The sequence below is a fragment of the Sarcophilus harrisii genome, chromosome 2, assembly GCF_902635505.1.
Source record: "Sarcophilus harrisii chromosome 2, mSarHar1.11, whole genome shotgun sequence".
NCBI lineage: Eukaryota > Metazoa > Chordata > Mammalia > Dasyuromorphia > Dasyuridae > Sarcophilus > Sarcophilus harrisii.
In genome coordinates this window covers 330,351,895-330,367,578 of record NC_045427.1, presented here as the reverse complement: position 1 = coordinate 330,367,578, position 15,684 = coordinate 330,351,895, and the positions used below count along the sequence as shown (strand labels likewise).

Below are 15,684 nucleotides of genomic sequence, written 5' to 3'. Positions count from 1 at the left end.
ACAGCCAGGCTATATAAGAGATTTGGTAAGTTCACAGTATTTAAAAGTAGACACATACAGGGAATAACTTCACTACTTTTGAATTTACACTGTTTTTATGTGTACATGTGTATGTGTAATATAAAAAAAGTCTACAATTTTTTCTAGTTATTTAAAAATAAAAACTGCTTCTAGATATTTAAATAATGCAAAGCTACTAACAAATATCTTCTGCTAGAAACTTTCATTGCAATACCTCATTCAATACTTACATTTTGAAGCCAAATTTATTCTTTGGAGAAACCATCTAGTAGGATGGAATTACATTTTTATGTTACATAAAAGCATTGTCAAACTTTTCCTTATAATAGACATCACAAGCTGCAGCTATGTCTCATATTTTTTATATTTGCTGTGGGGTAATATCTAGAATTCAGTATTAAAAATTAATATCAAGGGTTTTTATTATGTCATTAATATGTCATAATATGTTTATATTTTTGTCATGCATATTTTTAGCATGACAGTAATTCTTTAAAGGTAAACAACAATAACTAGTAGTAAAGTGATGTTTAATTATGTGCAGATTACAGCAAGAATCCTGGAAGCTCATCAAAATGTAGCTCAGATGAGTCTTATAGAGGCCAAGATGCGATTTATTCAAGCTTGGCAGTCTTTACCAGAATTTGGCATCACACATTTTATTGCAAGGTTAGTAATTCTGCTCAGTATCAGTATACTTTAAAATTATGAATTTGTACTAAAAATATGAAGTGTCCCAAAGCATAATCTTTTGCTAATCCCACATCTGTGGGTTCTGTTTTCTATCATATTGTTTCTAAGGAAGTGGCCCCCTTGAAAATTCATCCCCTCTACTTGAGCTGTTGAAACCATTTTCTCTAATAGATTGTCCCTGTCATCCTCTCTTTTTAATTTCCATTGTCTTCTTCTATATTGGCTTCTTCTCTACTGCCAATAAATATATCTCCTTCATATTTTAAAACTTTCATATGACTCCAGAATCCATTCAAGGCATTGTTCCATTCTCAGATCCTTTTCATCTCCAAACTATTAGAAAAAAAAGGTATTTCTTGCTTCCACTTCCTAACATTCCAGTTACTTTTCATTCCTATGGAGTCTCCCCCTCAAATTCAACAGGAACTTCTCTAAGACAACCAACAGTCTTGTAAGCACTGACATGGATAGCTTTCACTCAGTTTTCCTGGTTCTTTATTTCTCTGCAGGACGCTCTTATGGTTCTCCATTTCTGACTGCTCTTTACTCTCTTTTGTATATCCCATCCCCTAAACCAGTCAGGTCCACAGACAGTTATTAAATGCTTGATATGTACCAGGCACAGCATACCTGTAGAAATAGAGAGATAGAAGAGAAATAGAAAGATCCACATCTCCCAAGAAGTTCACATTCTGAAGAGGAGACTTGAGACAAGGAGATTGGTTAGATATTTGTTGCATCTGAGCCGACTACTTCAGAGTGGTAGCTGAGATGAACAGAGAATGGGCTTAATATGTTGGCTGTATGGAATGAGTGAGGTCAAGAAGTTCAAAGATGACATTGAGGTTGTAAGCAAACTGGGAGGTTTGTGGTGCTCTCAAGTATTAAGAAAGTTGGGAAGAGGTAAAGGTTTGAAAGGAAAGATAATGAATTCTGTTTTCACTATTGAATTTGAGATGCCTAAAAAGAAATTAATAATGTGAATTAGGAGAGACATTAACGATATGATAATTGAATGCATGGGTTAGATAGAGCAAAAGAAAAGACTCAGGACAGAGCTCGAGAGGACACTCATAGAGTAGTATATGTTATATAAATGCCATTTGAGCAAAGGAAACTGAGAAGCATCAGACAAGTAGGAAGAGAACCAAAAGTGAATTGTCACAAAAACCTAAAGAGAAGAGAGTAGTCACCGAAAAGACAGGGAGTAACAATTTCAAAAAGGGCAGAGGATTCAAAAAAGGTAAAGAATGAGGCAAAGTCATTAGATCTGGCAGTTAGAGAGGATCATTGGTCTGATGAATTGCTTTTGGAAATATGCAAATAGAATGACTAAAATAGCCATACACTTTCACTCAAAATATTTCACTACTAGGAATATGTCCCAGAGAAATCATTGATAAAAAGGAAATTCCTATATATGCTAAATATTTATAAATACATAGCATTTTTTATAGTAGAAAAAAACTGGAAACAAAGTAAATGCTATCAGTTAGGAAATGACTAAATAAATTGTGGTATGTGGATATAAAATTTAAAAAAAAAAAAAAAAAAAGCCCTGCTCTAAGAAACAATGAATATGCCTCAATACAGAGAATCTAGGAAGGACATAAATTGATGCAGAGTGAAGTAAAGTAAAGCATAACCAAGAAAACAATGTACAAAATACCAAAAATGTAAATGGAAAGAACAACCAGAAAAGAATTGAAAGGAATTGCTCTAAAATTAAAAACAACAATCATGACCCAAAAGAAATCAGAAAACAGTTCTTTCTATTCATTTGTAGGGTTTAGAAGTCTGTGAGTATGAAACATTGAAATTTTTTTCATATTTTTCAATATAATGATCATTTTTGCCAATTTTTTTTATTCCTCATTTTCTCTTTTAAAATTTTTTTTTTTTTTTTTTTTTTTTTTTTGTTATATGAGATGACTATAGGAGAGGGAAGGAAAACATAAAGGGTTATTTAGGTGAAATAAAAACTAAATGTTTACCAAAGATCATTAGCAACTTTGGAGAGAGCAGTTTGGGTTGAATAATGAGGCAAAAAGCTTAGATTGTTGAAGGATTAGAAGCAAGTCAGAGTAGAGTATGGTGTACCTAGTATAAATAATTTCTCAAGGAGTTTAGCTGAGAAGGATAGAAAACATAATAGGGATAATAGCTAGCAGGATGATGGGATCATGGGAGTTTGTACCTTAGATTTTCATCTTGTGCTATTTTTTTTCCTCCACATCCTCTCTTTTCTCATCAGCTTTCTTGTATGCAATTATCATGTCTACTTGTTTTTAGCTTGTTTATGCACATAGTTATTTGCATGTCTTCCTCACAGAATTGTGAGTTCCTCTAGAATAAGATCTGTTCTTTGGCCTTCTTTGTATCCCCAGCATTTAGCACAATATTTGATACATTCTAGACATATAATAAATATTCAGGGGGAGGAGAGCCAATTTGGTGGAGTAAAAGCAGGCACTCCTCTGAGCCTAACACTATTCCCACCTAAACTTCTCTGAACAACTTCAAATAAAAGTTTTTAAATAAGCCTGAAAATAAATCCTGGAGCATCAGAACCACAAAAGAATGTTGTGAAACAATTTTCCAGCCCAAGACAACTTAGATGTTTACTCTCACCAGAGTAGGCAGCATCCCAGCAAACCAGCAGTAAACCTTAAAGGCAATTGAATCAGTGACTACAGTAGCAGTTTTCAGGTGACAGGAATATTATAGCCAACTTCCAGTGAGTATTCCCAGAACAAATAGAAATTATTACAGGCAGCCAGAAATAAACAGTTTAGATTTTGTGGACCCATCATTGGATAACACAATATTTGACAGTTTCTACTTTAAAGGATTAGAAATGGAAGGCTTAGGAATTAGAATTACAACCAAGAATCACCTACCCAGAAAAACTAAGTATCTTTTAAGGGAACAAGTAAACATTCAGTGAAACAGAGGACTTTCAAGGATTGCTGATGAAAAGATCAAAGCTAAATTAAAAAATTAACTTTCAAATAAATATGACTCAGGAGAAGCATAAAAAAGTAAACAGGGGTATACCCTTTGAGCCAGCAATGTTACTATTGGATCTTAAATCTTAAAGAAGGGAAAGGGACTCATATATGCAAAAATGTTTGTGGCAGCCCTTTTTGTAGTGGCTAGAAACTGTAAATAGAGTAGATGCCCATCAATTGGAGAATGGCTGAATAAATTGTGGAATATGAATGTTATGGAATATTATTGTTCTGTAAGAAATGACCAACAGGATGATTTCAGAGAGTCCTGGAGACACTTACATGAACTGAGTTGAAATGAGCAGGACCAGGAGATCATTATATACCTCAACAACAATTCTATATGATGATCAATTTTAATGCACATGGCTCTCTTCAACAATGAAATGATCCAAACCAGTTCCAATTGTTCAGTAATGAAGAGAATCAGCTACACCCAGAGAGAGAACTGTGGGAAATGAGTGTGGATCACAACATAGCATTTTCACTCTTTCTGTTGTTTGCTTGCATTTTATTTACTTTTTCAGGTTTTTTTTTCCTTCTTGATCCAATTTTTCTTGTGCAGCAAGATAACTACATAAATATGTATACGCATATTGGATTTCACATATATTTTAACATATTTAACATGTATTGGACTACTTGCCATCTAGGGAAGGGGATAGAGGAAAGGAGGGGATAATTTGGAACAGAAGGTTTTGTTAAGGGTCAGTGTTGAAAAATGCATATGTTTTATAAATAACAGCTACAATAATAATTTTTTTAAAAAAGTAAACAGGGAAGAGATATAATCAGGTTGATAATGTCATAACAATAATTACAAATAATAAAATCATAAGTACTTATAATACGACAATATTAAAACCATAAGGTTAAACTTTTTATTTATGTCCCTGTGTGGAAAGGTAATACTTGTATCTCCTAAAAACTTTCTCATTATGAGAACAGTTTAGGAGTATATATATATATATATAGACAGAGAATACAGGTATAAATTTAATATGATGAGATAATTATATAAAAAATTAGGGGGTGAGAAAAAGGAATGTACTGGGAAAAGGGGAAAGGAGAGTAGAATAGATGATTTATCTGACACAAAAGTATAAAAGGACTTTCATTGTGGAGTGGAACATAGTGGATGTAGAAGGGAATATATATGAGTCTCACTCTCCTCAGAATTGACTTAGAGAGAGAGAATAACATACACACTCATTTAGGTATAAAAATTCCTCTTAACCGTAACAGGAAAATTAAAGGAGAAGGGGATTGGAAAAGGAGTATATACTGATAGAAGAGGGGGATAGATTGGGGGGAGGTGGAAGGCAGAAGCAAAATACTTTTAAGGATGGACAGGGTGAAACAAGAGAGTATTCTTGGGGAAATGGGATAGAAGGAAATAGATTATCATAATTCTGAAAAAAAAATTTAGAGCAACTGTCACTGATAAAAGTCTTATTTCTTATAGAGAAAACTAAATCAAATTGATAAAGAACAGAGCTATCCCCAATTGATAAATGGTTGGACAGACATTTTTCTTTTTTCTTTCTTTTTTTTTTTTTAATTAATTAAAGCTTTTTATTTACAGGACATATGCATGGGTAATTTTTCCAGCATTGACCCTTGTATAATCTTTTGTTCCAAATTTTCCCTTTCTTCCCTCCACCCCCTCCCCTATCTGGCAGGTAGTCCAATACATGTTAAATATGTTGAAATACATTTTAGATCCATTTTAGATATGTTTATACATATTTATATACTTATCTGGTTGCGCAAGAAAAATCACATCAAGAAGGAAGACAAAGAAAAATTGAGGAGAAGGAAAAAAAACCCAAATGCAAGCAAATAACAGAGAGAGTGAGAATGCTATGTTGTGTTCCACACTCTGTTCCCATGGTTCTCTCTCTGGGTGTAGATGGTTCTCTTCATCATTGCACAAGAGGAACTGGTTTGAATCATCTCAATGTTGAAGAGAGCCATATCCATCAGAATTGATCATCATATAGTCTTGTTGTTGCTGTGTATAAAGATCTCCTAGTTCTGCTCATTTCACTTTGCAATCAGTTCATATAGGTATTCCATAGCATTCATATACCATAATTTATTTAGCCATTTTCCAATTGATGGGCATCTACTCAATTTCCAGTTGCTTTCCACTACCAAGAGGGCTGCCACAAAAATATTTGTACATGTGGGTCCCTTTCCCTCTTTTAAGATCTCTGTGGGATATAATCCCAGTAGAAACACTGCTGGATCAAAAGGTATGCACAGTTTGATAACTTTTTAAGCATAGCTCTAAACTGCTGAACAGACATTTTTCACAAAAAATAATCAAAGCTATTTGTGTATGATCATATTACAAAAATTCTCTAAATCAATATTTATTAGAGAAATTCAAATTAAAACAATTCTGAGCTACCACTCCATATATCCATCATGTTGACTAATATGACAGAAAAGGAAAATGACAAGTGTGGGAGGAATAGGGGAAAATTGAGACACTAATGCACTATTGTTGAAAGGGTAACTATGAATGACTCATCAATACAATGATATAACACAGTTCTCAAGGATTTAGAATGAAAAATGCTATCTATCTCCAGAGAAAGAACTGATGGAGTCTGAATTCAGATTGAAGAATAATTTTTCTTTTTATTTTTCTTGAGTTTTGGTTTGAATTTTTTTGGTCTATGTTTTATTTCACAACATGATTTACTGAAGGGGAAGGAAGAAAGGAGGAATAGAGAGAATTTAGAACTCAACATTTTTTAAAATGAATGTTTAAAATTATTTTTATAAGCAATTGGGGTAATCAAATATTAAAAATAAATATTTATTGATTGAAATGCTCTCTTGGTGATCTCATCAGTTTCCACGAGGTTCAGCTAGATGACTACCAAATTTATTAACAGAGCCAGTTTTCTCTTCCTTCTAGCCTTCAGATCCAGAATTTATATATATAGAAATTCACTGTATTCAAATGGGATTTCTGCTTTAGTCCTACAAAAGAAAAATGTGTTCCAAAGTTATTAGTAGCATGTCCACCTATTCAAGCCCATTGAGTAACTAAAAATAAGATATTTTATATGAGGATTTTTGAACTTATGCAAACAAATGTTACAGGTTTCAAGGGGGCAAAAAAGAAGAGCTTATTGGTATTGCCTATAATAGACTCATTAGGATGGATGCCAGCACTGGAGATGCAATTAAAACATGGCGATTCAGCAACATGAAACAGTGGAATGTAAACTGGGAAATAAAAATGGTAAGTAAATTTTTTTTTCTCATCTATATAGCAGGAAAGTGGAGTAAATTATAAAAAATTGTTAAATATTCATAATTGTTACTGCATTATCCTTAAGTGTAAAAATCTCAGTTCCTTTTTATTATAAAGGAAAAATCTTTTGGCATTGTTTGAGATTTAGGAATTCTATTCATTTAAATGTAGATATACTCCAGTGTCAAATGAATACAGAATACAGATGCCTCAAAGACAGAAATTCTAAGTTCAGGTTTTCTATGCGCTGGCTGTGTGACTCTGAGTAAGTCATTTAATCTCTGTACTCTAAGCCAGTAAATATGAAACATGCAACTCACAGGCTTTCTGAGTCCCACAATACTTCTGAGTATTGTCCAAGCCAAATTAAAATGTAATTGGGGAATATTTAACAAAATAAAAATACCTTAAAACTTGGGTTATATAGCTTACAGGAATTCTTATTTATGGATTAGTGATCCCTTTTCTTCTAAGTTTGATACTGTAGCTCTAGGTGACTAAGATTATAAGTTGAAGAGAAGGTACCAACCCATTCTGATATGGGGAATTTCCTCACCTGGGAATTATTATAGCACTGAAAATACAGGTCCAGATTAATTTCTTCCTCTCCATTTTAATGGGTAAAAATAACTATTATTACCATATTGAGTCCTTTGATATTTGGGGTCCATTGGTATTTTAAAATTAACAAGAGTTCATAAGTCTCTTAACAATGTGTATTTTAAAGATATATTCAATTTATGTAAAAACACAATTTGAAAAGTTTGTTTCAAAGTAGTAGTATCCTTCAGTGCCACAGTATGATTCCTTATGAATCTTTAGCAATGCTGTTCTACAGTTCTTTCTAGGATATTAAAGTTTCTGACACCTAAAGATTAAATTTCTCAACCAAATGTAAAGTGGAACTTAGGAAGTAGATTTTCTCCCAAGACTTCAAGAGACCAAAATTAGATTCAGAGACCTGGAAAGCTGTTAATTTAATAATCTAAATGTTTTTGTATTCATTTTTTCCCCCAAAACATAAAAAAGAATAAACAGAGAGGGACACAATTTAGTTACTGAACATTATTATGTAGTTTAGAATTTTTAAAAAGTAATACCAATAACTTTTCTTGGCTTCAGACAGATAAAGTTATATGGCTATAGTTAAGACAGATTAGGAAGGATAAATCAAGATGCTGTTAGAATTGATTAATGGATAGCTTTATTTGAATATAACAAAGCTATTTAAGTCTTTTTTACCTTTTGTTCTAGGTTACAGTAGAGTTTGCTGATGAAGTACGATTGTCTTTCATTTGTACTGAGGTGGATTGTAAAGTAGTTCATGAGTTCATTGGAGGCTACATATTCCTTTCAACACGCGCCAAAGACCAAAATGAAAGCTTAGATGAAGAGATGTTTTACAAACTTACAAGTGGTTGGGTGTGAGTTGATATATTGTGTAATGAAACCTCATAGCTATTATCAATATTTAACTTTAAAAGCTATTATTTGGAATATGCTGCTTAATAAAATAAGACTGAAATGTATCTCTTAATGAAAAGTTTTTTTTTTATCTTATCAGAATTTAATATGTATACTAAAGGCACATCCATTAATCTACAATCATGATACTATATATGGACAATAATATGTGATAAACACTGCGTTTAGCTATAAAACTCAAGGTGATGAGCAATTGGAAATTAAATTTGATCAGTTTAAGCTAGCCATATTATAATACAAACCATTTACTGTAATGCCATTCAGGCTTAAACTATATGAAGACATATTTAACGCATGTGTTTTATTGTATATATAAATTTGGCCTCCTATTTAAAAGTAGCATGTTTTAGACTTTATCTTATTGCTACCTAAGTGGCCTGAAATTTTGGAAGAGTCATTGTGTTTGAACTTGAAGGATACGTTTAACTCTGTTATCTATTTTATCTCTCTTAATCTTTTCCATTTTCTTGTATTTTTATTTTTACTCTTATACCAAATTGTATGAAATACTTGCAGTATTCACCAGCATATCTACTATCTGCCTAAAATATACAACTTTTGCCTTATAATATGAAGTAAAGGTCTATGAAGTATGCATTTTGTATAACTAATGTACAAACACAAATTTTATAAAATTGTACAGTTTTTTAAAATTAGTGTCACTGATCATCTAGGGAAAAGGATTTAGATTTAATGTATCACCATTAATCATATGCTTTTAAAACTATGTATATCAATTTGGTAGAAACTAATTGTAACGATGCATTTTTTTATGTCTGCTAAATTAAGTATAATTTTGTTATAGCTAGTATTGATTATGCTACAATGACCTTCACTATAATGTCAGAACTTGGCATTTTCTAGCCTGTTGCACTCTTACAGTCTGCATTGTTGCTAGTTAGAGAGTTCCAAATCCTATATAAGCCAAAAAATATCCAAGAAGTGGATTACCAGTATTGTTCGACATCCTATTGTTTTAAAAACTGTATAAATGCATTTTGTTTTAAATAAAAGCAAACTGTTTCATTTGACATTTGACATTGTCATGTTTATTAAAAATGAATTTAGATCTTTTCTAAAGAAGAATGTCAGATTGTCAGTATTACCTTTTGCTTTGGTGGCAGTTTGTCACCAAAATTCCAGGATGGCATGCCAAAAAATTAGTCCTCTGTTAAGAATTCAACCCACCTAACCTAGGAATATATTATTTCATTTATTAAAAATAAATTTAACAAATATATCAAATATCAGTCACCACAAAGCAGTATCACTAATAAAAATTTTCAGTGAAAATGAATAGCCAAGTAATGACAGTCTTTTCCCCTTATAGTACTTGAGTGCCCCAAAATACTTGAGTTTCTTTTCTTTTTTTTTTAGGGTTTAAATGAAAGGGATAGCTTACGGAAAAATCATTTGTAATACGCTTTTAGCTAACCATTCTCCTTTTAACCAAGATTAAACTCCAGTCATCTTGGCCTCTTATGATTCCTTAATGCTTCTGATCTTCATTTTTCCTTTGCATTGTCTCTTTTCTCCTTCCTTTCTATTAAATTTCATATTTTATTTATTTATGCTATCCTAATTCAGGTCCTTATTGCTTCATACTTTTATTCTGCTTTTGCAGATTAGCCTTTTAAGGTGTCTGCAGTATAAGTTTCTAACTTCTTGTTTCTCAACTATTGGATACTTAAATATCTGTAATGAGTTCTAATTTCTTATATAATTAAGTCTGGCATATAAGGCTCTCTATAACTTGATTGAGGAACATCTAGTTTTATCTCTTTGTATGTATACCTCATACTCTAGTAAATTTGAACTACTTGCTCTTCCCCAAATATTCATTTCTGTATCCATGACTTAACTTTTCAGTCCTTCTGCTTGGAATTCTCTCTTCTTATCCTCTTATTGAAGTTCTTCCTATTTTTTAGGATCAAGTTCATATGCCACTAGTGTTCTTTCCCTCACTTTGCCTATTTCTACTATTTCTTTCATCTTCTTAACATTTTAGTTATTTGTACATATTTATCTTCCTTAGAGAGAAAACATGGTACAGTAGAGAGGCAGCCTTAGAGTCTGAAAAACCTGAGTTTGAGCTCAGCTTTTGACACATCTCAGGCTAAGTTGCAAAACAATTTCTATAACATTTCCTAAATCTTTTTTTTTGTTACATAGTCTCCCCGCTCCACCAAAAAATATAAAATAAAATTAATAATCACAGTGCATTTGTTCATTCAGTATCCTGGAATATCATTCATCTATCAATTGACTGGAAGGTAAATAAGATTTCTCTTACTAATCTCTTCTCTTCAATTTTAATTTCCTCAAGTCCTGCCCTAGATTTTCAAGCTTCAAGATCTTTCTCCATCATAGATAACCCAGAAGCAAATTAAGAATTAAGTTCAATTTTCTCTCACTTGTCTCAGCCATTTTCCCATTCACTTCAGTAAGGAATTAATTGTTCCCGTCAAGGATTTTTTTAAAAGGACCCTTTTGTTGTCTTTTAACATTTTTCAGAAGGTCTAGAGTGTACTCAGCTTTAACCTTGATGGTGTTACTTATTGGACCAATTTCTCTTTTGTATTCATCCTCTATGGCATGACCTTTGCTTCCAAATTTTGACCAAGACGTCCCACCCGCCCCCAACTTAACAGCATTTTTTTTCCAATTACATGTAAAGATAGCTTTTAGCATTACCTTTTATAAGATTTTGAGTTCCAAATTTTTTTCCCCTCCTTTCTTCCCTTCCTCTTTCCCAAGACCATAAGCACGATCATATTAAACATATTTCCATATTAGTCATGTTGTGATAGAAGAATCAGAACAAAAGGGAAAAGAGTATACTTCAATATTCATTCAGATTCCACAATTCTCTGGATGTAGATAACATTTTTCATCATGAGGAGTCATTTGAAATTGTCTTAGATCATTTTATTGCTAAGAAGAGTTAAATCGATCAAAATTGATCAAATACAATGTTGCAATTATTATGTATAATGTTCTCTTGATACTGCTTACTTCATTCAGAATCTATTCATGTATAAGTCTTTTTCTAAAGTCTGCACATGATAAGCACAACAGTATTCCATTGTATTCATATGCCGCAATTTGTTCAGCCATTCCCCAATTGATGGGTATTCCCTCAGTTTCTAATTCTTAGCCACTACAAAAAGAGAGCAAGACTTTTTAATAGCACAGCTTAGTAAACAGTCCCCATGCAACTGTATTGGTTACTTTAGGCTTCTGCTCCTTTTCTTATGATTAGAACAGATTTTAACTGCATTGTGAAATTTTTTCCTAAAAATCTTTCTTGATCTAATTTCCCTTTTAAAATCTTAGGCCATAGACTTCATATGAGCCCATCCTTTCTCTGAACTTTCAGAAATCTGATTTTTTTTTTTTTTTATAGTAACTTTTTATTGACAGAACCCATGCCAGGATAATTTTTTTTACACCATTATCCCTTGCACTCACTTCTGTTCCGATTTTTCCCTCCCACCCTCCACCCCCTCCCCTAGAAGGCAAGTAGTCCTATATATGTTGAATATGTCGTAGTATATCCTAGATACAATGTATGTGTGCAGATCCAAACAGTTTTCTTGTTGCACAGGGAGAATTGGATTCAGAAGGTAAAAATAACCCGGGAAGAAGAACAAAAATGCAAGAAGTTTACATTCATTTCCCAGTGTTTTTTTCTTTGGTTGTAGCTGCTTCTGCCCATCATTGATCAATTGAAACTGAATTAGGTCTCTTTGTCAAAGAAATCCACTTCCATCAGATTACATCTTCATTCAGTATCGTTGTTGACGTATATAATGATCTCTTGGCTCATTTCACTTGGCATCAGTTCATGTAATTCTCTCCAAGCCTCTCTGTATTCATCCTGCTGGTCATTTCTTACAGAACAATAATATTCCATAACATTCACATACCACAATTTACCCAACCATTCTCCAATTGATGGGCATCCATTCATTTTCCAGTCAGAAATTTGATTTCATGAAATCACTCTATTATAGGACACTAAACTTATTAGATAACTGATGATCAAGGCTTATGAATAATTAGTTGGGATATTAGAAATATAAGCAAAAATCAAGTCACAAACATAAGTAATTGTTCTCTTGTAATGTCTGGACTAACTCTCAGAGGACCTGGACCTCAGGATCAGCCCAAGTCCTTGGTCTTTAGGTGAAGTGAAGGAGGCAAAGACCTTCCACATGGCTAGATGGAGTCCGGAATCGGGAACCTGTAACCTGAAATCTCCTCTGTGTCTGGCTGAAAGCTGTGGCTGAGAGAATCTTCTGTGTCTGAGACTCCCTTAAATAATCAGTACAATTACATCACTACACACACTGAGCATACACAACCAATACATCACCATAGATAATCATTATCTCACACTAAGTAGGTGCTCAACTACAAGCACCATGCTGTCCTTGATTCAAGTCTTCAGAGTTCCTGCCCTCACATTTCCCGCTTTCTTTTGTTTTAGAACACAAGTGGTCACACCCTCCTTGACTTCTCAGGAAGGGAGATTGTAAGGTTTGGTAGGTTTTCTGGAGGTCTCTGGACCAACCTTTGTTTCAGCAGAGTAATTACCACGAGAATAGCCAGGTGTTAAAGTCCAAAAGTCTTTATTGTCTCCTTAACATTCTTGTCTCCTTACCTGGGGCTTGGGCTAGCTTTCTGGAGGTCCTCCGGAATGTGTCTTGCTTTCTGTGGGAGAGGCAGGAGGACCACCACAACGGTCTCTCTTGAAGTGTCCCTAAGTCCAGGAGCTTGTGCTTCAACCTCCAGTCCTCTATCTTTCCCAAGTCTATTCCAGTCCCCTTCTAGATCTGACTCTGACTTCTCTATTACAATTAAATCCATTCATCATACTAAGTATAAGCCAATCATTATATCACTAAGGAACCATTATTTGTTATATGATTAATTCAATCATAGTGAACTAGAGAACCACCATGAGCTAGAATCGCCATGCTAAACTAGATAACCATTGTATTATCAATTCCACTGAGTTAACACCTTGTTTAAATCAATCATACAGAATTTCAGCTCTCTACATTTCCCACTTTTGTTTTAGAACAAAACCTGGCCTCCCTGACTTCTCAAGGAGGTGAGAACCCCAAAAAAGAGGTGATCATGCCCTCTCTGATTTCTCAGAAAAGGGGGTGAAAACACGATTTAAAAAAAAAAAAAAAAAGGTGATCACATCCTCCCTGACAGTTCAGGAAGGGAGCTGAAACTACCAAAAGGAAATGGGGAATCAAACCAGATTAGTGGATTTCTGAAGAGTCTCACTTGAGTCAGGCGTACATAAATCCAACATGGGAGGTATTATATAAGCACATAGTAACACAGGCTAGTAGTGATGTAACAAACAACATAAATCAACATGAAGAATTATACATATCCATAAGTACTGGAAATAGTCCAAAACCAATCCATTGTCCACTATTTCATGTGTCAGGGAATCCAATAATTCCTGTTGATTTTGAAGTCCTGCAACTGTCTCATCATGTGTTAGGGAATCCAATGATTCCTGCAGATTTTGAAGTCCTGCATTAGTCATATCATGTCTCAGGGAATCCAGTGATTCCTGATGGTTTTCAAGTCCTGCAACAATCTTATCATGTGTCAGAGAATCCAATGATTCCTGTGGGTTTTAAAGTTCTATAAAAGTCCTATTATTAGCCATGCTCTTTCAGTGTCAGATATTTCTTACGTCTTCTCTTTTGTTTCGAGGTTTTTTCTCCTTTTCTGTCTCTCTGAAGGGGCTTATTGGCACCCATCTGATTCCTTCTCCTTCTGTAAAAAGATAAAAGCAAACCCAAAGCAATTAACCTATCTGGTCCCTTCCATTCACCACTTTCTGGATCTCTCCATATCATCTGGTGATTATATTGGAGCTGCTCACATTGGACACTGTTCTTCTGTTGGGTTATAAAACCTATGTTCTCCCCAATTGTAATCCCTTTCTCCCATCTGATTGTCTCTCTGCTGATTGATCATACAAGAGTATTCAACTTATAAAGACTCTCTGGGTGTAACTTTGGCTGCCATCATGCCCCACCTATTTTTGTTTGAGGTCTTGGACGTGGGCCTCGCCTCTCATTTCCCTGGGTCAATCTACATTCTGAGTGGAATGTGTGGAAGCCAATGGAAGCCTCTGTTGCACTTTGGACATGGGGTTTGGGATTTTGTTCTCTCACACTGTCTTCTACTCTATCTCTATGCTAACACTGTGCTTTCAGATGCCCTACTTTATCACACTGAAAGCATTGATGATTCTCTCTGGAAGTCTCTTGCCATGAGGGACTCTGTTTTCCCATGTTCTGCATCATAGCCTGAGTATAAAAGGCATTTGTGCCCACTGTGGCACAGCATCTTATAATCTTCTCTAAAGGAGCATCCTTGTGTAGTCCTAGTGTAATTCTTCTACAAACCTCATTAGCATTTTCTCTACCAAGTTGTTTTATCATTATTGCTTTTGCTGCATTTTCATTGATTGTGACAGCTGTCTGCAGACGTCCCACAAAAGCAGCAAAGGGTTCATTCTGACTTTGCTCTATTTTGGTGAAGGCCTCCCCCCTATCTTGTTTTCCTAGGAGGGCGCCCCATGCTTTGATAGCAGCAGCAGCAGCAGCAATTTGTTCACATGCTAGCAAAGGGTAATTTGTGCTATAGCCTCTGCATACTGACCTTTACTTGGTAGTTGTTCAAAGGTGATTTGTATATTGACTCCAATTTGCCTGTTTTGTTGGGCTTGTATTCTACATAGTTCACTATACTCTGAAAGCCACAAGAAGTTTTGTCCAGGTTCTAAACATGCCCTTGCTATAGATTTCCAATCACTAGGGGTTAAAATTTCATAAGCCAAATTCTCTAATATAATTTCCAGATCAAAAGGAGTGTATCTTCTCCTTTCTTGACCTGAAGAGTCAAACTCTTGAATACCAGTGTATGCTTCTATTAAATCAGATATATCCTGTCCTTTTTTAGCTTTAACTAGTGCCTTTTGTAATCGTGTCATAGGGGGTGGACAAAGCTGCTTCATAGGGGTGTTGATTGTGTCACTGCCCCTGGCCCTCTTCCTTCTCCCTCCACCTATGAAGGGTTAATTGAGGAGAGTAGGTCAGGGGATGGGGAATGCCCTAATGGCTCCTGCTGTGAAGCCCCACATACTTTAATTTCATC

At 34.3% G+C, this 15,684-nt stretch overlaps 1 protein-coding gene across 4 annotated transcripts in view; it reads left to right on the top strand.

The window, feature by feature from the left end:
• FERMT2 (fermitin family member 2) overlaps positions 1-9,515 on the top strand; it is a 95,655-nt gene extending 86,140 nt beyond the window's left edge. For 2 of the 4 annotated variants that reach the window (XM_003756419.4, XM_031952840.1), the window contains 4 exons: positions 5-25; positions 566-690; positions 6,846-6,987; positions 8,254-9,515. In XM_003756419.4, coding sequence (XP_003756467.1) covers positions 5-25; positions 566-690; positions 6,846-6,987; positions 8,254-8,427 — 462 coding nt within the window. In that variant the 3' untranslated portion in view covers positions 8,428-9,515. The remainder of the gene's footprint in view (positions 1-4; positions 26-565; positions 691-6,845; positions 6,988-8,253) is intronic. The other 2 variants (XM_012549293.3, XM_031952841.1) reach the window with 1 other exon arrangement.
• The last annotated feature ends 6,169 nt before the right edge of the window (positions 9,516-15,684 follow it).